Source organism: Lissotriton helveticus, chromosome 1_2 (genome assembly GCF_964261635.1).
Source record: "Lissotriton helveticus chromosome 1_2, aLisHel1.1, whole genome shotgun sequence".
Lineage (NCBI taxonomy): Eukaryota > Metazoa > Chordata > Amphibia > Caudata > Salamandridae > Lissotriton > Lissotriton helveticus.
This window is the reverse complement of record NC_136058.1, coordinates 77,762,748-77,790,135: the sequence shown is the minus strand read 5'-3', so window position 1 is coordinate 77,790,135 and position 27,388 is coordinate 77,762,748. Positions and strand designations below refer to the sequence as shown.

Sequence of the window (27,388 nt, the reverse complement as noted above, 5' to 3'; positions counted from 1 at the left end):
CCCTGGTTGGAGCGTGGCAGGGCATCCCTTCCGTAGCCGCAAAAGGTGGACGAGAGGTGGCAGAGAGGCCCAAGGCTCTGGCCATGGCCAAAGTCTCCTTGAAGCGCTAGAGTGCGTTGTCCGCCTTGTCGCCAAATAAGCGACAGCCATCAAAGGGCATGTCCAAAAGGATCGATTGGACATCCCCCGAAAAGCCAGTGGACCTCAGCCAGGCGTAGCGTCTCAAGGCAGACGTAGAAATAGTTCTACCTGGCGAGTCTGCAGTATCCAGCCCACATCGAATAGCGAACTTCACTGCGTCTCTACCCTCTGCAACCACATGGGTGAGAACAGTCCGGGAATCCTCCGCTCACTGTGGCAGCACTTGCGCAATCGTGTCCCACACAGAGTGGGTGTTGTGGCACAAGAGACATTCAGTGTTCACTAACCGCAGTCCTAAGCGGATGGAAGAAAACATCTTCCCAAGATGGATCCAGTTTATTGGATTCCCTATCTGGGGGAGCAGTAGGGAATGAGCCTTTGGAGGTTGAGGCTTGAACCACCAAGCTCTCAGGGGTAGGGCGTTGGAAGAGGAACGTGGTGTCGCCCGGGCCCGGTTGGTGGCGTTGGGCGATCAACCCATCCACAGGAGCCCCTGTGCTGAACTTGGACCAAGTGTCGAGAAGGATGTCGGTGAGGGCCTCAATGAACGGCAGCAGGGGCTCTGAGGAGGCGCTGCCAGCCGAAGCACCTCAGTCAGGAGGAGAGTCCGGACTGCCATTTTAGGAAGATCAAGGCCCAAGGCCCCAGTCACCCTACACAATATTAAAGCGTAGGAGGCTCCCTTCCCGGTGACCAAGGTAGTAAGAGAAAGCATACCAAGGTCTGGGGAATTATCCAGACCACAGGCATCATCCAACTCTCCAGTCTGGCTCTTCTAGCTGGTGTGCTAGAGGGGACATAGACCCTACCACTCCTCTGGCTGCCACTCAGGGCGAAAAGGAATGCCAAAAGTACCAGTCGACGACGGCCTGGCTCAGTGTTCAGATCGAGGGGGAGGCTGGGGTAGACGACGGCCGGGGACACAACCAGTGGCAGAGGTGTCAATGGAATCTGCACCGGGGAAGGTGTCTGGGGTCAACCCATGCAGATCCGGAGCCGCCAGTATTAAAGGCTTAGAGCGCCCAGCCGACTTCACGTGGCATGAAGGCACGCCGGTGGAGTCTGGCTGCCCAAAGATGGAGTGGAGGGCTTCGTAAAAGGCACAAAGCTGGGCAAGGAATGATCCGGCTCCCGGAAAGGGAGAGAAGCTTGGAGCCGTCCCAGCAGGCTCCACCTGCGGAGTAGACAGAAGACAACTTTCCGCGTCCTGCGACGCGTTGGCCGACGGGGAGAAGGCGAAGATAGACTGCTTCCTCGCCGCCTTCTTCTACCCAAAGACCTTAAAGATTAATGATGGCGACTCCGCAACCTCCCTCTTGACCGGCACGGAGCAGACTGCCATGCCTCGAGAAGTTCTCAGGACCTCTCCCGCACAGTCTGAGCACCACTTTGGGTTGTGGTCGTGCTCCAGGCACCAGAGGCACACAAGGTGTGGATCCGTGAGACATCAATTTGTGACAGGGGTCACAAGGTTTGAAGCCGGTACGACGAGGTGACATCCAAGAAGAACTGCCGCATCCTCGAGAAAGCCTGGCGCAAAGACCCGACTACAGACAACATGACCACCTACAAGCACGCCTCCCGCAAACACTACCAGCTGATCCGCACCACCAAGAAGACAGCATTCAAGGAACGACTAGACAACGCACACAACAGCAAGGAACTCTTCAGGATCGTCAAAGAGCTCTCCAACCCCAGCGCCACAAACAACGACATCACTCCCTCACAAGACCTCTGCGACTCACTCGCCTCGTTCTTCCACAGCAAGATCGCCGACATACACAACAGCTTCGGCGCCCAGACCACACACCCAACCACCGAACCGACACCCCCCCACCTCCACCCTCCGCGCCTGGACCCAGATCAGCACCGAAGACACCATCCACACGATGAACACCATCCACTCCGGATCTCCAACCGACCCATGCCCCCACCAAGTCTTCAACAAGGCCGACTCAGTCATCGCACCCCAACTCCGGGACATCCTCAACTGCTCCTTCGACACCGCAACCTTCCCGGAGAGCTGGAAGCATGCCGAACTCAGCGCCCTCCTGAAGAAACCATCAGCAGACCCCACCGACCTCAAGAACTACTGCCCCATCTCGCTCCTCCCTTTTCCGGCCAAAGTCATAGAGAAGACCGTCAGACAGCTTGCCACCTTCCTTGAGACAAACTGATCCCTCGACCACTTGCAGTCCGGCTTCCGGGTCAACCACAGCACAGAGACCGCCCTCATCGCAGCCACTGACTACATCCGCGCCCTGCTCGACAACGGGGAAACAGCGGCCCTCATCCTCCTGGACCTCTCCGCAGCGTTCGACACGGTCTGCCACCGCACCCTAGTGCAGCGTCTCAGCAACATCGGAATCCAAGAGAAGGCACTAGAGTGGATCATCTCGTCCCTCGCCGGAAGAACCCAGAGAGTCCGCCTCCCCCCGTTCAGATCCGAGGCCACCTAAGTCATCTGCGGCGTACCACAAGGATCATCACTCAGCCCCACCCTCTTCAACATCTACATGAGCCCCCTCGTAGCCATCGCACGCCAACACAATCTCAACATCATCTCCTACGCCGACGACACCCAGCTGATCCTCTCCCTCACCAACGACCAAGCCACCGCCAGAACCAACCTAAACGAAGTGTTGAAAGACGTAGCCGAGTGGATGTCGAACAGCCGCCTGAAACTGAACTCAGACAAGACGGAAGTCCTCATCCTTGGACCATCACCCTCGGCCTGGGACGACTCCTGGTGGCCCCCTGCCCTGGGCAGCGCACCCAAACCTACGGACCACGCACGCAACTTGGGCTTCATCCTGGACTGCTCCCTCTCAATGACCAGACAAGTCAACGCCGTCTCATCATCATGTTTCAACATCCTACGCATGCTCCGAAGGATCTTCCGTTGGATCCCCACCGAAACCAGGAAGACGGTCACCCAAGCACTCGTCACCAGCCGACTGGACTACGGAAACACCCTCTACACCGGAACCACAGCCAAACTACAGAAAAGACTCCAACGCATCCAGAACGCCTCCGCACGACTCATCTTGGACATCCCCCGACACAGCCACAACTCCGGACACGAGAGACCTGCACTGGCTCCCAGTCAACAAGAGAATCACGTTCCGACTCCTCACCCACGCTCACAAGGCCCTCCACAACCTGGGCCCCAAGTACCTCAACAACCGCCTGACCTTCTACATCCCCACCCGCCAGCTACGATCGACCAGCCACGCCCTCGCCGCCGTTCCTCGCATCCGAAGAGCCACCATGGGAGGAAGATCCTTCTACCTGGCAGCCAAGACCTGGAACTCACTCCCCATCCACCTCCGCCTGACCCAAGACCACCTCTCCTTCAGGAAGCAACTCAAGACCTGGTTGTTCGAGCAGTAGCAGCTTGAGACCCTCCGGGTGAGTAGCGCGCTATACAAATTTCGTGATTTATTGATTATGTGCACCAACCAACTCGAAAAGACATCAACAAAAGTCGAAAAAAACTTTACTCAAAAAGTGACTAGGGTAACGCTCTCTCCGGATCTGCGCTGGCTGGTGTGGGAAAAGAAATAACTAACTTCAGCGCACAGAGGTGGTGTCTAAGTACATACCGCGACGACATTCTGGCGATCACTACTACACGAACGGCGAACACAGATTGACACAGGGATAATGCAGTAAAAAAAATCTCCGGATCCAGTCTGACGCCTGGAGGTAATTTATAAGGTAAGGAATCTATAACTAATAGTCTCTTTCAGATTGTAACTGCACGAGCAGCAACTTTGCACTAGCCGGCACACTTAATTTTTCCATAATCACAAAATTAACACATCTCGTAAAAGTACTTTAACATTAAAAATAAAAGAGCACTTACTTGTTCTCAGAGTCAACCACAGGGTGCTCCTCTCCCTCTGGAGTTTCTTCCGTCACAGCAGAGTGGTCCATTTCACTATAATCAAAAAAACAACTTTCAACTTCTCAACTTAATTAGTAGTGACTAAGTCAAGGAGTACCGGTTTTTGGTTTGCGTAATACGGCTGTGCATGTTAGAGGTAAAAACATGAATAATGGCAAACATTTGTAATGAGGAGTCCCATATCCATATAAAAATAAACACTACAATACCATGGCTTGCTCCATTTTGAGAACTTCGTTTCCATTTTTGTAACCGGTTTAAAAGGGAATTGATGCACATATAAGCGCTGAGATCTTATGTGGATCTCCTTATCAAACCTTGAAGCCTGAGAAATGGATGACAGACGCTATCATGTGTATGACGTGATGTGTAACGTGGTTTACAGTTCTGATGTCCAAGTAGTCATTCAGCTGTGTTGCCAAACGATACTAAACTCTCCTTGCCTGTAACCAGAGTTCTACCACAAGAGTATTTAAAAAAACTCCCATCACAGACTGATCAGCACCTGGGTAAATATTACACTATTTTTTGTGTTGGAGAGAATACAGCAGGATTGGTAAAAATCAGGATTGGGAGAGGAGCGTTCACTGGAGTAAAATAAAGCATACTTCATGGTTACACCCATAAACTTATGGGTAACCCTTCCAACAAGCTGTGAAACTAAATACCACATTGGATGGACATGCATGTGACAAACGCTCTATGGCTCCATCACTGCATGTATGTCCACCCTCACTAGTACACTTTGTTGTCTTTAAACAAGCCTGTATTGACAATGGGAGAGAGCCCAATGACTAAGTTGCCATCTAAGACCACCTTTTGGGAATTGGGGGGTTATCTGACAAAGCAGGACTGACAAAACTGCCGCTAAGATAGTGTTTATCAGAAAAGCCGGTTAGGAGTGCTATCAGGGACCTACTAGCACTAAAAATACACAAGTCAATTTTTCCTGCTGCACCAAACCAGATTCAATTCTGGGGGCTTCTGGTTGCGCACACACACATCTGTACTGATCGCATTAACCAATAGTGCATTTCCCACTGATTAGTTTAACAGTTATTCATTTTTCGGTGTTGTTTTAATATGTAATCACTTGACTGAGATCAATAAAATAGTTACAGAATATTTTGCTGTTTTTAGCCATGCCTCTGATCACGCCTCTGAGCTACTGACTCCGTCCCCAAAGCAGTATCCATACTTTACTACACTTCAACCACAGCACTGAAGAGCTTTAAGGTGGAGGTGCTAACAAATTAAGTGCAGAGCCATGGGTCTGGCTCGGATCTTAGAGGCTGTAAACGAGCCAAGCCATGATGTTTGCTGGGTAAATCATAAAACATGTAAAATATGATCTAATTCAAAAGAAGTGTACTTCTTTAACATGTGAAGCATTGTCGTTAATACATTAAATCAAATAGAACAGATTGTAATAAAACTGGTATTCGGAACTCACATTTTAAAGTGCTTTCATACACAATGAAGAAAACAAGCATTTGCAATGCAATATGTCTCGCATTTGGGAGAATTTGAGCTATTGGCATTGAAAATTACAATGCTTTTTATTTATGTGCTTCTCATTAGCAGAGACTAAGTACAAAGTAGGTGTTTACACAATGCTTGCAGGTTTTCAAAACACAAATAAAAAGCATTGTCATTTGCAATGCCAATAGCTCAAACTCTTGCAAATGTGAGATCTATTGCATTGTAAATGCTTGTTTACTCATGGGGAGGTTTCTACAGTATGCCCAGATGAGAAGGGAGCGCATTGTATGTGCACAGTCTGTTGTCACCGCACTTGAAGACGGAAGGGGTCACTGCCCACACCAAGCCCGAGAAACATAAGGGCCAATCGAGTAGGTCTGCTCATAGCGCATAGATGCGAGTTGTTCAGCCCCAAGCACTAGAGAAGTAAAGCCACCCTTCTGCCATTTATTTATTTCTTTTGAAAGTTTTATATAGCGCGAACAAGATCTTTGCAGATAACAGAGCGCTTTACAAAGGCAGGTGGAAGGGTAGGTAAACAAGGGAGCATAGTAGGAAGGTGGGTCATCAAGTTAATGTAGATAGTAAAAATATTACATATATTACAGGTATGAGGTAGCATGGCATAATTGGAACGTAGGTCATCAAAACAATGTAGATAATACAAAAATAGAAAATACAGATATGAGGGAGCAAGAACCTAAACACTTTAGCCTAATACAAATAAAATCACATGTGCATGGGAACCGGACCGGTAATACTGATCGCATTGTAAATCAAACGTAGTTGTTCAAGTGTATTTAGCCATAAGGATATTTTTGACTTCTTTCTTAAAAAGAAGAGTGGAGGAGATGAGTCTGGTTTCAGGAGGGAGTGCGTTCCAGATCCTAGGCGCCATTCCTGAGAAGGAGCGTTTGTAGGTTTTTTCCTTCCGGAATCTTCGAGGTTTCAGCAGAAGATTGTTTGTACTTCTGGTGGTTCTGGACCCGCCTGAAATTGTCAACTTATGAGTGAGGTAGCCGGGTGATTTCAGGTGTATAGCCTTGTGCGTCATGCAGGCAATTTTCAGTTGTATTCTGGCTTCAAGAGGCAGCCAGTTCAAAGATTTAAAGTCAGGGGAGATATGCAAGAGTTTTTTAGATCCAGTGATGAGTCTTGCTGCCGCGTTTAGTGACGCTCTGAGGGGTGCAGTTGTAGTTAGGGGGAGGCCGCAGAGGGCCACGCTGCCGTAGTCTATGCGAGGGATGACTAGTGCTTGTACTGCGGTTTGGAAGTCTTTTGCTGGGAGGAAGGGTTTAAGTTTCCTCAAGGTATTTATTTGGTAGTTCGCCCCCTTAGTTGCCTTGCTGATATGCTGCTGCATGTTGAGGTTGGTGTCAAGTGTTATGCCTAAGGATTTTGCTGAATCCACGATGGTCGGTTGGACATTGAGTGCTGTTAGGTGCTTAAGTCATGTTTGTGCGGAAGATATTTTCGTGGGAGGTGAGATTAGGAGGAACTCCGTTTTCATAGCATTGAGTTTGAGGTGGTTATCGGCCAGCCAAGATTGGGTGCTTCTGATCGTTGAGTTCAGACGCAAGATGTCTTTGGGGGATTGTAACTTGAGATATAGTGGAGTGTCATCGGCGTACATGTGAAAGTGTGCATTGGATGCTTGTAGCAGGGTGGTGAGAGGTTCCATAACTAGGTTGAACAAAGTAGGGGATAGGCAGGATCCTTGAGGGACACCCAACGATACTGGTACTGGGGAGGACTACTGGGGAGGACATCAAGTTTTTGCTCTTGAATTTTTGAGACCGGTTGTGTAGAAAGGAAGTGAACCAACGAAGAACAGTCCCAGAGAAGCCCATTCTTGTCTTTAAGAGTTCGAGTAAGTTCTCATGTTTCACTGTGTCGAATGCTGAAGAGAGATCAAGGAGGATGAGGCAGGTATCATTTTGATCTAAAATTTGGAGGGCGTCGTCAATTATGTGAGTCATAGCTGTTTCAGTGCTGTGCCCTGCTCGGAAGCCTGATTGATGTGGGTTGAGGAGATCAAACTGTTCTATGTGCTTTGTCAGTTGTAGTTGGACGCATTTTTCTAAATGTTTGGCGAGAGTGGGAATGTTGGTAATATAGCGTGAACTCGACCCAAAGGTAATGGGGCACTTTGAGTACCACTTACACTGCCCGTCACATTAGTTGTTAATAGGCATGGGAAGATTACGTGGTTAACCAGACTCAGAGGATTTTAAGCTGTTGCAGAGACTAATCTGGATCCCTAGTTCAAAAGAGCCCTGTCCCTAATTCTACATCCTGGGTAGAGGGAAGGAGGCAGGCAGAAGTCACATGACAGCTCTGCTCGATATGGATCAAGGTTTCAACAGGACCTCAAGCAGAGAAAAACTTCGGGCTCAAGCCTTCAGTGGCTTGCACACCTCTTTAATAGCTATACGTCTAAAAGAAACAAGCATTTACAATGCAACGGTCTCGCCTTTGCAAAAGTTTGAGCTATTGGCATTGTAAATGACAAATGTATTTATGTGTTGGTTTTGAAAACAGATATATAAATGGCTGTCAATAGCTTAATCTCCCGCAAATGCGAGACCTATTGCATTTGCATACACACACAGAGCCCCACACCCCCACAGAGCCCCACACCGAGCCCCACATTCTGCTCAGTCCGGATTTCGGTCTGCCTATAGCACTGAGACGGCCCTGGTGGAAATGTCGGAGGCTATCAGGGAGTGCCTGGATGGGGGCAGCAGGGCGGCCCTGATTTTGCTTGACCTCTGCCGCCTTCGATACGGTGCCCCACCAGCTGCTCTTGGCCAGGCTATCGGCGATTGGGATTTCAGGTCTGGCCTGGGAATGGGTGAAATCCTTTCTGGACTCTCGCTTGCAGCAGGTCTGCATGGGCCCTTGTGCTTCCTCTGTCAGGAACCTGGCAACAGGGGTTCAACCTTAAGTCCCCTGTTTAACATTTATCTTACAACGCTGGTCTACCTGGCTGAGTCGCTGGGAGCAAAAGTGATGGCGTATGCTGGTGATACGCAGCTGCGATTCAATTGGAGCGGCTCAGACCTGTCCACTGACGCTACCCAGAAGTGTCTAACGTCCGTATTCCGCTGGCTTGCCCAAGCCTCTCTCAAATGCAAGGAGGACAAATCTGAAGTACTCCTGTATGGTCAGTTTCCTCTGGATTTTAGACCACCTATGGCCTCCTGACTTCCCCAGCCCTCGTGCGGTGGAAGGCCCTGCCAAAAAGCTGGGGATTTGGTTCAGTGAGGATTTACAGTTTGCGGACCATGTTAAAAAACTGACCGGAGTTTGCTTCGGCACCCTCAAGGAACTCAGGAAAATCTTTCCTCTGCTTCCGCGGGCGGCCAAGGAGACGATTGCCCGCGCCTTGATCCTATCGAGGCTGGACTATGCCAATGGTGTGGTGTGGCTCACTGGTTAGAGGTGGCAGACCCGGAAGCAGAGGACGGCCCGGGACCAGGGTTCTATTCCCGACGCGGCAGGGTCGAGGACCAGGGTCAGCGGACTCGATAATTCTCGCCTCGGTGCCTACTCTAACCAGGGATCACACTCGGCAACTCTGGGCTTTAGCTTGCCTCATCTCCACAACAGCCCCCCACATACGCCGGGGATGCCTGGTTTCACCTTGGAGATACCCAGTAGGGACCATCTCACAGGGAAAGCCAGGACGGGTTCCCCAGCGGTCTACAGCGCAGAGATACTCCTTCGGGAGTCGATTCTAGCACTTTAGAAACCCACAATTAATGCTCTTTTTATAGGCCTGCCCAGCTATCTACTGCGGAAACTACAAATCATTCAGAATGCCGCGGCAAGACTCCTCTTTAACGCTCCTAGGAGATCCAGCGCCCGTCAGTGCCTACGTGAACTGCACTGGCTGCCGGTCGTCCAACGGGTGCAGTTTAAAGCAATTACCTTAGCACACCGGGCTCTTCATGGCTCAGGTCCTTCCTAGCTCAGGAAGAGGTTCGCCTTTTAAGTGACGTACTGTCCTTTGCGATCTGCTTCAGCCCGCCGGATGATTGTTCCGTGCTTTCGCAGAGTTCGCTTGGGTGGCCAGTCGCTTTCGGTTAAAGCCGCTGCTGCCTGGAACTTGCTTCCCCCTGAGCTTCAACTTACCCAAGAGTTTCAACTCTTTAAAAGGCATTTGAAAACGCATCTGTTTAGTCAGGCCATCTAATGTGTTCTCTTGCTTCAGACCTCAGCTTATTTCCGCGCCAGGACACTCGAGCGTATCAGTGCGCGTTATAAATGTGCTATAACTTAACACCCACACAGAGCCCCACACTCACACAGAGCCCCAGAGCATAATTCCAAGAGCCAGCAAAGGCTCGAAGCATAGGAACCAGGTTACACAGTATTCTCTTTTCATGGCTGCCTGACCCCTCCTTCCTCCTGCCCCCTCCATCCTCTCGGCAGCATGTTCTGCTCTCTGAATAAATGATCAGTTGAGATTTCCAAAGCTGGTCAGTCAGCATTCGGGCAGTCATTCCCCAGTTTAGGCTGATCACCGACTTACCTACTCATTGCCCGAGTTGTCTAACCTCGTTCCCACAGCTGCCCCGCCTCTGCAAATCTACTGAACACAGCAGCACTGCACATTCCCAAACAGCTGTGCTAACACCCCATGGGTCGCCTGAAATGTACAATAGTTGCTTAAGAGGCATCTGCAATTACATTTCCAGGGTGTGAAACAGTCTTTAATGACATTTCCACACTCCTAAAGAATCTAGAATTATGCGGTTAGGCTTCCTTGTAACCTTGGTAGTCACACTGCAAGCGTAACCGGATATATACAGCTACATACTACAGGGACATTTACACACCCACGTTTCCTGACTGTGGAGGTTACATCATCTAGTAATTCCAGTGTGTTAACATGTATGGTTACATCCCTACACTTAAGGAGACCCCGAGCCCTTTATAAGTCTGGGGCTGAGAACCCACAGGGTCACCTTGGAGGGGACAAGGTGTCGACCACCATCTGCATATTTGCGACTCTGAATAGCAATCCCGGTGCTGTTTTGGGGGAGGGGTGAAGACTTGGCACATATGAGAGTGGGGGTGGGGTGTCAAAGGAAGAGCACACACTTCAGTGGGAGAAAGCCGTGTGGCAGATTAGGAAGTGGGCGTGACCGGGTCACTGGCGAGAGACGTCCACTGCAGGATAAGAGGGAGCAGTATTCCCTTTAGCAGAGAGGGGGGCACAAATTAGTCAGTACATGTGAAGGCAAAGGTGTAAATTAGGACAATCAGAGTTTGGAACAATCAGCGTCTGACAACGGGAGGGGGTGCTATCCGGGACATATGTCTGGGTGGAGAGAGATAATACTCGAGAAGGCGGGACCCCGAACAGTGAAGGCACTCTACACAGCGCCCCCTACAGCCCTGCAGAATGGACCACCCACAGCACCTAGATGCGACTTCAGAGACCGTGGGAACGAAACACACCCCACGCTCTCCAAGTGAAATCTGAAAATGCTGCGTATTTCATTTGACGAGCGCGGGGTGTTTTTATGAGAGCGGTAAAACTGTCTTGCGAGCCAGGAGTTTACAAGGGAAGTCGTCACCCCAGGCAAGCAATGTCCAGAGCGCCAGCATTATCCGGAAGGCGGCGGTCACCCACCTACCGTTCACGTCCGCAGCAGCTGTTCCGTCATCTCACGGGCGGGGTGTGGCAGCCGCACACGACTGTCGGTTCGGCAGACGAGGGGGTCCCAAGCATCCCTTAAACCCCGTTTCAAGAAGGCTCCACAAACTCCTAATGGGCGAGGAAGAGGCTTCCTTCTCCGGGCGGCAGCGTGGTCTGTGACAAGAATGGTGAAAACAAGCGCTCGGAATGACGTCAACTTTCCGCTTTTAGAGCCGTTCTTTCAGACTGGCTTGGCCTGACTTACTGGTGGCGTGAAAGCTTTATCTTCTTTATTGGGGCGAGAGATGGCCCCATAAAGAAGATAAGAAAGCTTTTAAGCCAGCAGGAAGTCAAGTAACCCAGTCTGAAAAGGACGGGGCTTAGAGAGAAAGAAGATCACTAGGACCTCTTCTCCAATGGCTGGCCACCGTTTAGTACGCAAGCCAATGGAGAAGAGGGGCGGGACTTAACCTCGCTAGTGAACAATCCTCTCTCATTAAGTCTCGTCAGCTCGACTGCGCAGTCTTTGGCAGGCCGAGACCTAAAAAGGAATATTAGCATATGGTGTCTTGCGTTCCCTACCCTTCATTAGGGACTTTTTTTCTTTCAAGATAGTGCTTCAGATTAGACTGTGATCTGTATTTATTTAACAGTATATTATTCATCTTAGAGTTATACAAAAACAGTCTCCTGGTCTTAAAGAGAAATTAATCTAATGAATGGTTTAAGTGCAATTTCCTATATGGTTAAATTGTGGGATCTTAGTAAAATCAATTAACTTCAGGTGTCCAATTTACTTGATAGTTGCATTTGAGAGCACTTTCAAGTAATTCAGTTTAAGATGGACTGCGTACAAAAAACTCACTAGTATGTTTTATTAGCCTGGAATGTTCCACCATCCATAATATTGGAAATAATGTAAGAAAGTCCTGACAATTTGTTTACTCTTGGTGTTAAGAACAGGGTTAATGAATGTTTTAAAGTTCATGTTTAGAAACTCACCACAAATAAATGTGAATGCAATGTTGTGATCTAATGCACGAAACTGAAACACTACCACGCGTTTTGAAAAAAGATAATTGTTGCATGTCAAAAGCAGTTACATAGCATGAAGGCAGCTATGTATGTGGCAATAGATTCCATCGTACAAGTACAGAAGAACAGTGCTGGGCAATTTATGAAGAGTTAGCATAAGTGTTAAAGTTTTTCTGTGTAACAAACGGACCCCTAATTGTCCCTCTCCAGCCCCATGATCAGCTGCCGCTGCTTTTCTTATGAGTGTAGGGAAACAAAGCAATGACACATGTGGTGCTTAGAAGGAAGTGTTCCCTAGGGGAAAACATTACAATGTGTCGGAGAGAAGCTCCCTTAAACCATTGCTTTGAGTGGTTGCCTGGATATGGCAAGAACAACTGCTATGTAGAAACTAAGTGCATGTGTTGGGAGGTTACATTAGGTGAGACCATCCTTGGTGCAGTCTTTAAAGCCCTCCAACAAAATATCTAATGCCTGTGCAATAAATATTTGATCAGGACGGCTCATTCCTTCCTGTGTAACCAGGTGCTGGCAGATCGAAACCAAGAAAACGAGACATTAGTCCAACCTACAATTACAGGAGGAAGTGAATCCTTCCTGGGCAGTATAATAATGGGTTTTGCTAGAAGAGACAGTTTTGAGGGACTGAAAGGGTTTCTCACACTTAAGGCGGCGTAATACGCCCAATAGGACCACTTCTGGGGAATTTTGTGGTATACGGCCTATCGTGGCCGACAACACCTTGACAACTCTTTGCTAGTATGAAAGGAGCCTGGGGAGAGAAATGCATATGAAACATCTGCATCGGATTGCATACAGCGAGGAAATGCAACTACAGCTCCCAGGCATATTTTGTTAATGTGGGTCGATGTAAGATAGACTCAGTTTAGAATATTAATTGAGTATACCAATTAGCATGTTGCAGGAAAGGTCTGCATACCCTTTATCAGTTTTCTGCCAGTCCTATGGTGTAAAGCATCTGGTACACTTTATGTAGGTTAATGCTAGGTGATGGACATGAAATAGGGCATTATATGACTGTTTATGGTGTTTGTAAGAAAGAAATTGACCGAGTTGTAGACTTGTCTGCCATAAGGGTTTGGAAAATTAGTAGCTCGCCTCAAAGACCGCAATTTTGAGAGGCCTTCAACATGCCCCTGATGGACTTGCCCGAAGCAAAACCATCCTGTACAAGTCAGGAGGCCTAGCAAAAGGTACTGCAAGACGGTAGTTTCTTCATTTTGCTGAGTTTACGGGTTCTAGTAGGGTAAGAGAAAGCCACATTAAATAACCTTGGGTGGCATTGGGTAGTGCCATCCTTCTAGTCTTTACGGATAAACCTAGTTTTATGCTGGGGCAGCCAGACGGCCAGAGAAACACCCACTGGAGCTGTGCAGCTAAATAATGACATTCCAAGTCTAGATGGGCTAATCCACCCACTGTAATAGTCCGCTTTAGAGTGAAAAGAGCTACTGACAAAAACCAAGCCCCAAAAATCAGACGGTGGACATGTTGAGGTGTCTGAAGAAGAAACTAGGGATGAGCAGGTGAAGGTTGGCAAAATAACATAACTGGGGTAGCACAACCATCTTCACTCGTGTTAAATGGCCCATTACTGAAAGTGGAAGAGCAGACCAAAAAGCAAACTGGGCTGAGAGGGACTATGCTACTCTACCCAGATTTCAATCCTGCAAATCAGTGGGGTAATGGTAGATCTTAATCCCTTAGTATCAAAAGGTAACGGATTTCCAGTTCAATCTGAGGTCCAATTGTATATAAAGAAAAAACACTTCTTACATTAGAAAATCTTGATCGTATTCTGATTTTCACCCGAACAGGCAATTTAGTAAGGGATTCAGGAAAGCCATAATTGACGTTCACAGGTAATTTAAAGGCACAACTACGCAGAGCCTTTGAAAGCATTATTAATGCTACGTCCCTGGCAGGTATAACTGCTTTAACAGACCAACCCCCCCACACACCCCCCCAACCGATTTTGTGTCGAGAAAAAGCTAAATGTGCAGCCGGTAACTACAGAATTAGCGGCATTGCTGCACTGGGCAGAACATGTTCTCGTCACAAAATGCAGTTCCGCCCTTGGTCTGCCACTAATGGAGACTGATGTCACAGACCTGTGTTCCAGCAAACAAATGGACGGAATGCTGACTATGCAAACATTCTCCCCCAGTCAAAAACATCTGGGTTAACTCCATCATTCTTTTGCCCACTATGCCACCCCAGTTTGGACCCAGCCATATGCAAATCAGTCTTGACCCCGTGCCCTATGGGAACAGTCCAGACCGAACTGCAAGGCCAGGTCCTCCCTGGACCGGAAACAAGCACCCTGAGACAAGTTTCAGGGTATATCGCCCTTCTTCAGCGAGGCTAGCTTTAATCCAGTGGCAGTGACCAAGGGACCCACGTCTGGGCATAAAAATGGACGGAATGCTGACAATGCAAACATTCTCCCCAGGTCAAAAGATCAGGATTAAATCCATTGTTCTTTTGACTACAACGCCACCCCAGTTTGAACCCAGCCATATGCAAATCAATCTTTACTGTGCCCCATCGGAACAGTCCAGACCGAACTGTCAGGCTAGGTCCTCCCTGGACCGGAAACAAGCATCCTGCATTCCGTCCAACAATTGTGTGCCTTTTGCTTTCTCGCCTTAAGTGCGCCAGGCAGGCCCAGACATGGGTCCTGGGCTCACTATGCAACTGGAATCAAGCTATCCTGGCTGAAGAGGTGATATTCCCCGAAAATGGTCCTAGGATGCTTATTTCCGGTCCAGGGAGGACCTGGCTTGGCAGTTCGGGCTAGACTGTTCCCATGAGGCACAGGGTCAACACGGATTTGCATATGGCCAGGTCTAAACTGGGGTGGCATGGCAGCAAAAGAACGATGGATTTAACCCAGATCTCTTGACTGGGGTGAATGTTTTTATTTGTTCTGCATTCCGTCCATCAATTGTGTGTCTTTTACAGACTGACCTGGCAGAGGTCTAGCAGCACCACGCCTCTCAGCAGAAGGATGTCCGATGCCAGAGTGCAGATGTACATTTAAAAACAAACTATGCTCTTTGGCAGCTGACAACTTCCATTCCCAAGGTGCAAAGAGCAGTTGGGGGTAAATGAAGTGTCCGGGACACAGGAGACTTGGGGTGGGGGACAATGGGTTAGAGAAGAGACGATCAAGGAGTGTCCTAAGGTTGTTGGGGAAAGTGGGTTCAGCCACAGAAGAGGATGCATGGGAAGGATTGGGGAGATTGACGGAGCCAAAAAGAAGCAGGGGGTGGTGTGTCCCACAAAATAAAGGGCAGTGGGGTGGAAGGGAGCCGGGTGAGGCATGCATGAAGCTGGGTGCAACCTGTTAAAAAAGGAGTAGATCCCTGTGAATTTGCAGTCTTCACCCCAACAGAAGAACTAAACACCTCTGCCGCCAGTAAGCCTGTACAGCCTCCTTTTAAGGTTCAGCAGCAGTGCAAGCCGATAGAGGATCAGACAAGTTTTTAGGTCTCGCCTGTCGATGCGCATGCGCATCGAGCTTGCGAGACTATTGGGGCTTAAACAGTCTTTAACCAACTTGCAAGGAATCGTGGCGATTCCTTGCAGTGCCCGTGAAATTCAAGCTTAATGCGCATGTGCATTGAGCTTAAAAGCGCGTGCACATGCCCCCAGCCGCCTGCTTGCATGTATTTTCCCTCAGCCGCACTCCTCCCACACCCCCGCTCCGCCCCCTCCCCTGCCTGCCGTGTCGCGTTTCTTCAGTTCCCTTAGCCGCACTCCAGGCCCCTGCTGCTTTCACACCCTCATGCCGCTCTCCCCGCTCCGCCCCCTCCCCTGCCCGCCGTGTCGCATTTCTCCTCCCCCCTCCCCACAGCAATGCCCTCCGTCTTGTTTTACCCGTTTCTTCTTTTCTCTATCTGTCCCGCGTCCCTTTCTCTCTTTGCCTCGCAGCGTCTTTTTTTTTGCTTCTGATGCCCGTATGTTTCTTTACAGTATCTCAAGCATGCCAAAAGTTCTTTTGATTTAAACATAAAAAACGACCATGTCTAGAACTTAAAGAGCAAGAGATTAGTGCCTTTCGTTTTTAAACTCTGATTTCCTCAAACAAACATGAGCCCGCGTCCCTTTCTCTCTTTGCCTCGCAGCGTCTTTTTTTTGCTTCTGATGCCCGTATTTTTGTGCAGGCAACCGAGGGGTTCATTCATGGCTGGCCGGTGGCCGGCCGTACTTTCAGTTTCCTGCTTCTCCAGCTCCTTCCTCTCTGCTGGAAACAGACAAAAGGCGCCAGTGGTGCACAACATAGACGGAGCCATCCGGCTTAATGATTGCTTTGGAATTCCATGTGTTAACAGTAAACAGACCAGAGGCGCCAGGAGAGCACAAGCCACACAGAGTTGCACCCCCACCTCCCCCTCTCGCCTTAGTCAAACGAGGTGTTTGTAACCAAGGCTGCGTCTTCTTTGGTGCGTTTATAATGTACATGGGATGTTTGGGTTCATGCTGGGTAGCGCTGCAGCCATTGACTCTCCCCCAGCCCTACCCTCCTTTGGCTTCTATAACGCACTGTTGTAGTACTGTTAAGGTGGGCTAAAATACAGGCACTTTCTTCTAAACTAAAGATATGTTTGTCGTAATCTCTTTGTTTTAAAGTGCAAACAATGTTTTAAAATGCTGCCGCTGTTAGTTACACGAGGTGTTTGTAACCGAGGACGCTTCTCCACATGATCGCCTGCCTCTCGCACACATGTGAGTGTGTTTCAACTATGTTTTATTAGTACCGTGCTGTGTGTTGGCTTTTTCATATGTTGTCATGGGTCTATATTTTTATAATAATGGCAGCGCTTTAGGCAACGCCACCTGCAGATAATTACCCGGACGTCTGCTGAGGCAATCAGCAGCGCTGCTCTCGAAGAATAACACGGGGGTCCATAGCAGTGCCACGCGACCGGTCCGGCGCGCTCTCCTCCCTGCTACCGGGGGCCAAGACAGGCAGGGATATCATTAAATTGCACAGCCAACGAAACTCCAGGGCAAATGTGGTAAGGGGATAAACAAGGGCACGGCGAAAACATGGCAACAGTCACCGCATGCAAAACTCGATTGCTGTTTAATTTCCTACCCCACCACCATACACGCATACAACCACCCACACATACAACCACGCAACGCCACTCACCCACCCACGCAACGCCACTCACCCACCCACGCAACGCCACTCACCCACCCACGCAACGCCACTCACCCACCCACGCAACGCCACTCACCCACCCACGCAACGCCACTCACCCACCCACGCAACGCCACTCACCCACCCACGCAACGCCACTCACCCACCCACGCAACGCCACTCACCCACCCACGCAACGCCACTCACCCACCCACGCAACGCCACTCACCCACGCAACGCCACTCACCCACGCAACGCCACTCACCCACGCAACGCCACTCACCCACGCAACGCCACTCATCCACGCAACGCCACTCATCCACGCAACGCCACTCATCCACGCAACGCCACTCATCCACGCAACGCCACTCATCCATTTGAAAAACGAAAAATGTCAAACTCTTCTATTGCGAGACCTATTGCATTTTCAATGCTTGTTTTGCTTTGTTTTTTAAAGTATACTTTTTGGAGCCACTTCTGTAAAATGTACTTGATTTTCACAAAAGGGGCAATTTTGTGATTCTCTTTTTGGTAACCGCAATATTGGGATATCCCGGAGATCTGTCTGAACCCCTCACGCATTCAAGAATCTACTTTTGTCCAAAGAACTCCGCTTACTCATGAAACTATGCCAGAATATTTCATGCTTCATCCAGAATGACAGTTTGGTCGCTAGACTAGCCAAAGGCTGTTTATGTGAATGAATGAGCCAGGTTCTTTTCTCTCAACTATCATGACAATAGTAATGATTAATAAAAAAAGGTGGTTATACTATTTTAATATTTTTTAATTGAAATTTGTCAGCAGACAGCCACATAAACACAATAGCCCAATACATAGTGCGATCCGTCACATCAATACCCAGTTACCCGATTCCTTATTACAACTTTGCCCCTTCTTATACACTATAAATACATTCATAAATTCATATCCATTTTAATACAGGAGCCGCAATTTGCGACCCTTAATCTTTCTTCTCATGCCTTTTGACTTGTACATCGCAGTCTCCAAATGATATAAAGAGAGTAGTCTAGACTGCCAGTTATTAAAAACTGGTGGATCTGTATCAAGCCATTGGGTCGTAATACATAACCGGTAGATTGACATACATATAAAGATAAACCCTTCCTCAGCTTCGGTCCTAGCCCTCCCAGCATTTCCTTGCAGGCCAAAAATAACCAATTCCGCTGACAATTGTACCCAAATGCCCAAACTAGCATTCAAAAAATATTCAACATCCTTAATGAATTGATTCAGTTTGGGGCACTGAAAAACGTGTACAGCATCCGCAGCAACTTCACCACATCGATTACATTTATTTCCTCTGTTATAATTCCATTTAGCTAGTTTTGCGGGAGTATAATATAGATCAAATATGGACATAAAATGCTGACTCTTTAGCGAGCCATTAAATCAATTTTATAGAAACTTCAATTATCCTATCCATATCGATTTTGTCCACCGCTAATCTGCGTTGCCACTTGTCCTCCCAAATCAATATATCATCCCCTAGATTTTTGATCATTAGTTGGTAGATCTCTTGATCGAATAGCTTTGAGAACATTAACTCTATGTATGAGACTTGACGGAGTTATTTTCTGTTCTACAAAGCTATGCAACTGAAGATATTTAAAAAATTCAGTTTGCACTAAGTTATATCTCTGTTGTAAGAATGAAAACGAGGCTATCCGATTCCCTTGTATTAAGTCTCCCAAATGGCACATACCTCCCCGGTGCCATCTGACCATCACATGATCTCGGAAAATATCCGGTAATAAGGGGCAATTATTTAAAGAACTATAATGACTCAGATTTGATTGTAGGCCGATCTTTTTTTTACTTTACTCCAGATATCGAAAGCAGTCAGGATGATTTTAAATGTTGTCTTCTTATAATAGCTAGGTTCTATTATACGCACCAGGCATCGTCGGGCCTCCTCACCTAATATTTCATATATTGAGGGACTAACGCACTCGTCCATGCCAACATCCGGCAAAAGTAAAACACCAATATGTTGCAGGAGAGCTGTCCAATAATATAAACGAAAATTTTCGTTTATAAAAAAACACCTTTGCATTATGAAACACTGGAAATTTATCAGTCTCAAGTTTTAATGCACAGTAAAGAAAAAACAAAGCCTGTTGACATCCAATACCGCTGTATAAAAATAGTAATCATCAATATTGAATGTGTGCCTCTGATTACATTTTCTTCATAAGGGAACTAAGAACATCCAATGAAAAAAAAAAAAAGTAATGTCTCATGACCCACTTGTTTATCTAGTTTCTCTTAATGCAACAATTAAATACCGCCAACATTGAAAAGGACATTTTCTATGTTCATAATGGCATGAACAAGAGCTCAGCCCAAAAAGAAACTTCAAGTAATTTCTTCATGCATGCATAGAAAAGTTATTTCTGACCTGATTTCATCCTTCACAGTCCCCCAGTTGTGAGATCCGCTGCCACCACGTTTGTCCTCATGCTTAAGGCCACTGAAATATGAAGAACTAACCAAAATGAGTTACACAATCAGTGTTTGGCTAGAGAAACGGGAACATTTGCAGGAAATTCATCTACATAGATTTCAAAACTTACGATCGGTCACTTCCACTGTGCCTGTCAAATTCACGTTTACCACGGGAGTCAAAGCCGTCTCCTCTTCCCAATCCACGCCCACGACCACCACGTCCTCTGCCACCAGGACCACCACGCCCCCGAATGGGCCTGTCAATAATAGGCCTTAAAAATAAAGGTTATCAATCAACACACTAACTCAATGGCAAAACAAAGACATTTGAACCATCTTATACAATGTAATATGTATGGTTGTTTAGGAAGCACAATGAGTCTTAACAGATACAGAAAAAGGTTTATGAGCAAAACAAATGGCCACCCCTGCTACCATTATAAAGTTTGAGGTTCAATGGTTTTCTGTACTAAACAGAACTCAGAAGCCTGCAAGAGGGCATACATGCCACTTGACACTGTGTGCCTTACTGAGTAGGAGGAATGGTAAATAGAGGAAACCCCTTTTGCAGATGAGCAGGTTTATAAAAGCTATAACTGACCCAACTGTAGGAAGCTGGCTCTGTATATACTATACCAAAGTGAGATATAGTGTGCAGAGTCCAGTGGAACACCAGAGGTTAGGCAGAGGTAAAGTTAGATAGCACCTCTCTAGTTGTGGTAGTGTGGTGGAGCAGTAAGGCAGTATCAGAGGACAGGGTTAAGCATTTGTTGTACACGCAGTCAGCAAATGAGTTCACACACTCAGAACTGCAGACCAATTGTTTTTGTATGGAAATATTTTTAGTTATTTAATTTTCTAGAACCAAGCAAACCTGGCACAGGTAAGAGATAAATATTTTACAGTAGTAATGCAGTTTGTAAACAATTTAAATTGTAATTGCATATGCACTTTGTTTTGACTTACAGAATGGTTCCGGAGTAATGCAATACTTTGCAAATACAGTACATCGACTTGAATGGGCTTTTCAGTAAAATACGAGGTAAGTTACTTTTTGGATTACATTTTACATAGTAGTATACCTAGATACTGCTCTGGAATATTTCCTGTAAACAGGTAAGTAAAATAGTTTTTGTCAAACAGTACAATTTTAAAGAATTTCCTTAGGTTTTCAAACTCCACACTGACTGTTTTTCTTGGAAACGTTTCTATGTTATCATATAGAGGAAAGGGAAATGCTACTTACCGGTATGCATCGGTTCTTAGCATGTAGGACTACAGAACCATACACTATTGCATTAGATCACCATCTGGTGGTGGGCCCGGATGATTACACTTTGTTGTTATCTTGGAAGATTCTTTGTCTGTTGGATGACTCCTCCCTAAGACCGTAGTGCGCATGGGCATCGACTCCATCTTCAGATTGTTTTCGCCATTGGGCAAATGATGGAGTTGTATGAGTACATATAGAGATGACCATGTATTGTGTATCTAAATAAGATAATACTGTAACAGACACCGGTAGCCGGGGAGGCAGGTGGGCATGTGTGGTTCTGCAGCCTACATGCCAAGAACAGATGCATACAGGTAAGTAGCATTTTCAGTTCGAGGCATATGGGCTGCAGACCACACACTATTGTATAGATTGTACAGCAATTTCTCCCTTAGCAGCGACCACCCGTGTCTATTTCAGTAGTTTGAAATAATGTTTGGAGTACAGCCTGGTACAAAAGGGGGTGGTTGCAAAAAGGGGGTGGTTGCAAAAAGGGGGTGACCCACACTTGCTTGTTGTTTTGCCTGCACATCTACACAGTACTGTTCTGTAAATGTGTGCCGAGTAGACCATGTAGCTGCTTTACATAGATCTAATGGTATGTTCCCTAGGAATGCCATAGATGCCCCTAATTTACGGGTAGAATGAGCCCTAGGGGGAATGGATAGAGTGCGTTTTGCTTTTTGATAACAAATTTGAATGAACTGAACAATCCATCTTGCAATGTCTGATTTTGAAATTGGATTTCCCTTATGTGGAGGAGAAAAAGACACAAACAGTGGTTTAGTTTTACGAAAAGGTTTTGTCCTTTCAATGTAGTAGAGAAGCGCTTTTTTTTTATACATCTAATGTATGTAGAGCTCTTTCTGCCACTGTTTGTGGTGGGGGAAAAAACACTGGCAACTCAATAGATTGATTGCGGTGGAAAGGTGAAATGACCTTTGGCAGAAGCTTTGGATTGGTTTTAAGAACCACTTTATTATGATGAAGTTGTATAAATGGTTCTTGAATTGTTAATGCTTGTAACTCGCTTACTCTTCTAAGTGAAGTCACAGCTACTAAAATAGCAACTTTCCATGTAAGGAATTGCAATTCAAACTTATGTAATGTTCGAATGGAGGACCCATAAGTCTTGTGAGGACAACAAGTTCCACACTGGAGAGGGTGGAATTCTAGTAAGAATTATTCTTTTAGTCCCTCCATAAACGCTTTTATTGCAGGTACTCTAAACAATGACAAATGTCTGTTTTTATGTTGCTATAGCAGCAAGATGTAACCTGATTGAGGAATACGCTAAGTTAGATCTTTGCAAATGCAACAGATAACATATGATGTTTTGTATGGAAACATCTAAGGGATTGATGTTATTTGTACAACATACAACAAACCTTTTCCACTTTGCTGCATAACATGCTCTAGTGGTAGGGCGTCTTGCCTCTCATGACGTTCATACAATCAGGTGGTAAATTTAGATATCCAAATTCTAAGACCTCAGGAGCCAAATCGATAGATTGAGCTGCATTGGGTCTGGATGCATAATCTCTCCATGGTTCTGTGTTAGTAGATGTGGAGAGAGTTTTAGTTTGCGATGTGGTACTACTGACATCTCTAGTAGTGTGGTGTACCAAGGCGGTCTTGCCCACGTTGGTGCTATGAGAATCCGTGTGAGAATGTTGCTGTAGCTTGTGAACCACTACTGGAATTAGTGGGAGAGGTGGAAAAGCGTACGCACATTTGACCAGTTCATCCATACCGCATTGACTTTGGATAATGGGTGTGGGTATCTGGCGGCGAAGCTTGGGCATTTGGAGTTGTGGTTTGTAGCAAACAGATCTCTCTGGATGACCCCACTCTTGAAAAAATGGCTGAAGAACTTGATGAAGTTCCCATTCGTGTAAGTTGTCTGACGACTTAACAGATCTGCAACTTGATTGTGAACTCCTGGTAGATGTTCTGCTAATAGAAAAATGTTTTGAGGAATGGCGCATCTCCATATGCTCTGTGCCAGCCGGGAGAGCTGTATGTAGTGTTCCTCCTTGCGGTCATATTGTCCGGCCGGACTAGTACAGCTTTGACAGGTAATGCTGAAACTATTTTAGAGCTAGAAAAATTGCTAGCAACTCCAGATTTATGTAGAGTAGTTTTTGTTGCATTGTCCATGTACCCTGTACTGTGTGATTTTGTAAATGTGCTCCCCATCCTGTGAGAGATGCGTCTGTGGTTAGTATTATCTGTGGAACAGGTTCTATAAAAGGCCGGCCCTCAAAGGTTCTTGGTGTTCCACCATTGCAGAGAGCGATGTGTCCGGTCGTCTACCACCACCAGATCTGTTATTTGTTGCGGAGCCTGATTCCACTGACTTTCCAAGCACTCTTGAATGGGGCGCATTTGTAGTCTTGCATACGGCACTATGAAAATGAAAGATGCCATCATTCCTATTAGTTGCATAAACACTCGAGCCGGTAGTGAGTGTTGTGGTTGGAATCTTTTGATAAGATCCTGCATAGTTTGCATTCTTGCTGGGTTGGGGTACGCTATTGCTTTGGAGGTATCCATTGTAGCACCCAGATACTGAGACTGGGATGGGATTTCTTTTGATTTACTGTGAATCCCACTTTGTGTAGCAGACATATTGTTTGATGTGTGCTGTACACATTGGTTGTATGACTTGGATTTTATTAACCAATCGTCCAGTTATGGGAAGACATGAATGTTGTCCCTTCTTAAGTGTGCTGCTACTACTGCTAGACACTTTGTGAACACTCGAGGTGCTGTAGTTACTCCAAAGGGGAGTACCTTGAATTGGTAGTGTTGACCTTCTAGAATGAACCTTAGGTACTTTCTGTGCGATTGATGTATGGGAATGTGGAAGTAGGCGTCCTTGAGATCTTATGTAGCAAGGAAGTCTCCCTTGTTTAGCAACGGTAGAACCTGTTGTAGTGTGACCATATGAACGTGGTCTGATTGGATGTACAGGTTTAGGGGCCTTAGATCTAAAATAGGTCTGAGGGACCCGTCCTTTCTGTGTATGAGAAAGTATAGAGAATAAACTCCTGTGTTCTGATGTTCTTTTGGGACTGGTTCTATTGTGTTCTTTTGCAGTAGAGATTCCACCTCTTGTCTTAGCAGTATGAGGTGTTCCTGTGACATAGGACACTGTCTGGGTGGTATTGTTGGAGGAGTGGAAGCGAGCTCCAGACAATAACCTGACTGAATTATTTGTCTTACCCATCTGTCTGTGGTGATGGGAGTTCCAGACAGGTAGAAACTGTTGTAACCTCCCCCTGACAGGAGTGGAATGGTCTGGGGGGGGGGGGGGGGGGGGGGGGTGGAAGGGAAGTCACTGTTTGGGAGTAGAGGTGTTGCGAATGTTGTTTCCTCTACCCTTATTGTTGTTTCCTCTATAACCTCCTCTATAATATCCTTTATTAGGCGAGGTTTGGTTGGGTGATTTAAAAGAAGGGGAGGTATTGTCAGTTTGGAAACCCTTAGAGGCGCCCCTGTATGAGGAGCGACGAAAAGAAGGTCTATGGGCTTGTGTATGTAAAGCTCCCATGGATTTTACAGTGTCTATCTTTTTTCATCTTTTCTAGTGCACTATCAACTGATGGACCGAAAAGATGTTCTTGGTCAAATGGCTGGTTTAAGATACTGGCTTGTACTTCTGGTTTAAACCCAGAGATGCGTAACCATGCATGTCTACGCAAAAATACCCCTGTATTTATTGCTCTAGAAGCTGTGTCTGGTGCACATCTTATAGAGGTATTTGTAATAACTTTGCCTTCTTGCATTAGGTCAGTTCAATTTTCAAAATGACTTTATTTCGGATATATTGCAATCCATAAAAGTACACACAATAGACAAAACATATTAAAACATCACAATCACAAAGTCAATCTTTAATACAACTCAAATATATCATAAAAACAAGTGCATTGACAGAATCAGAATAAAAAGTGCAAGTAATGTCCAAATACAGAATATACGAAATAAAGTGCGATAGTGCCATAAACTGCAGTTAATGCACATTTACTCATCCAAACAATTTCTTAGTCTCATGGTCAGTTTTAAAAATTCTAACACCTGAAGAACACTATCAGGATGCAACAACTGTAAATACATAAGGGCGGGTCTAATTTGGTTAAAATGTAATTTCTTTAAAAGGGTAACCAAATACCGCTTTCGGGGATATTCATAAAATGTACATAAAAATATAAAATGCAGCATATCCTGTGGAGACTTCCCGTCGCAGCCACAGGGTGCTGCTGGTTTCTTAAAAATGTCCGTCTTGGGTCTAATTAAAAGCTGATGAAAGATGTTAAACCTGAAACGGGTCAGCAAAAATTTTTCATGGGTGGTGAAGGAGCAAGTTAGATACAATTCCATTGAATTACAAGTACTCAACATGATGTACGTTCTAACATTAGGTTTCAAGAGCTCAACTTCATCTCTTACAGCATTACGGTTCAGGAAAAAAGCACTCTTAATTGCAGCAACATCACCCTTAACTATATCCCCCGGGTTATCAAACAAGTTCACTCGGCCAAGCTTCAAAAATTGAGATTTCAGATATTTAAGCCAGGGCACTCGCATTGCGTGGTCAAGCGATAAGAGATCCTCCACTATCAAGTGGGTCAGAGGGATTGCATCACTTAACCACAGTTTTACCCAGCACAACAACGGTTTTAGTCCAACTATGTCCGATAAATGCAAGCAGCCAAGTTCATGAACAGCTAAATTTGGTGTGCTCCCAGGGACACACAACAGACGCTTTAAAAATTTATTTTCTACTATTTGAAGTTGGTCACAATTTGTGTAGCCCCATATCTCACTTCCGTATACTGCAGTGGCTATGGATTTAGCGTTATATAATTTCATCATGGCCACAATTGGCTTTTTGCCCAATTTAGAAGCAAAGTTGAAGATAGAAGCATTTACCCTGGACATATCCCCCTTTTTCTTGGCCAGATGTGGGGCCCAACACATCTTCGTATCAAATAAGACCCCCAGGTAGGAAAACGACTGGGTGATGGGTATCGAAACATCATTCAATTTAAAATTGAACTTCTTCTTTGGTTGACGGCCAACATGCATTATGAAAGATTTTGTATTGTTGACCGTGAGGTCCCTATCAGACAAATTTATTAAAACCATTCAAAAGTGCCTGAAGACCTAATTCTGTTCGTGAGATTAAGACCGCATCATCGGCATATAAAAGCAGAGGAATACCCCTCGCACCCGCCCTTGGACAATCAGATTTTATCTCCTGTAGTTCAGCCTCCAGGTCATTTATATAAAAATTAAAAAGATATGGGGCCATAATGCACCCCTGACGTACACCTTTATTAATTGGAAAACAACCCGTGGTTTCCCCAGACGAAGAATACCTCACATTGGCTCTTGTTTCATTGTGCAGATCCGCAAGGAACTCCACAATTCCCCCATCTATTCCCTTCTCCTTCATGGTCCTCCACAGCCTCACCCTGTTGACACAGTCAAAGGCTGAGGAGAGATCCATGAAGGCAAGATGAATTACTCCCTTCTGAACGACAGTATATTTATTCAGAATAAGGAACAGATTGAGACACTGCGTTATGGTTGAGCGCCCCTCACAAAAGCCATATTGAGAGATTGTCAGAATGTGATTCTCATTCGACCAACTTATTAAGCGTTGGAGTATAACTCTCCCCATGATCTTTACCAATGAATCAATTAGGGATATGGGACGATAGCAAAGTGGACTTCCCCTATCTCCCTTCTTGAATACAGGAACTATAGTTGATAGTCCCCAAGAATCTGGACATCCCACAGTGGCCGCTGCATTAAATACGGCGACCAGAATGGGAGCCCAGAAAGCTGGATCAGACCTGTAAAGATCAGGGGGTATTCCATCAGGCCCTGGCGCTTTATTGGCAGTGAGGCCCATTATGGCTGCCAAAACCTCGCTTTCGTAAAAAATAATAGGGCTAACCCTGTCACAGGGGGTATCTATCATAGATCTAGCGTTTTCAGAGTAATACAGACTTTTAAAATGGCCTTCCCATTCCTCTTTGGTTATACAGCAAGTAATTCCGTCACCGGGGTCCTCGGTCAAGAAAGGTTTTTTAACCAAAGCCCAGAATTTAGTACTGCTATTCAAAGTAGAGGGGTCAAGCAATTCCTCCCACGCCTCTTTCTTCAATAGCTCCTTACGGGAGATGGTAATAGCCTTATATTCCTTTCTACAGAGTTTTACAACCTCCCGATCCCTCGGGG

At 46.3% G+C, this 27,388-nt stretch overlaps 1 protein-coding gene across 2 annotated transcripts in view; it reads right to left on the bottom strand.

The window, feature by feature from the left end:
- SERBP1 (SERPINE1 mRNA binding protein 1) overlaps window positions 1-27,388 on the bottom strand; it is a 204,204-nt gene that overhangs the window by 101,669 nt on the left and 75,147 nt on the right. Inside the window, exons 3-5 of one of the 2 annotated variants that reach the window (XM_078668857.1) lie at window positions 19,989-20,132; window positions 19,814-19,885; window positions 4,010-4,084 (exon numbers count right to left, since the gene is read on the bottom strand). In XM_078668857.1, the coding sequence (XP_078524983.1) occupies window positions 4,010-4,084; window positions 19,814-19,885; window positions 19,989-20,132 (291 nt within the window). Of the gene's footprint in view, window positions 1-4,009; window positions 4,085-19,813; window positions 19,901-19,988; window positions 20,133-27,388 lie in introns of both variants that reach the window. The other variant, XM_078668859.1, reaches the window with a different exon arrangement.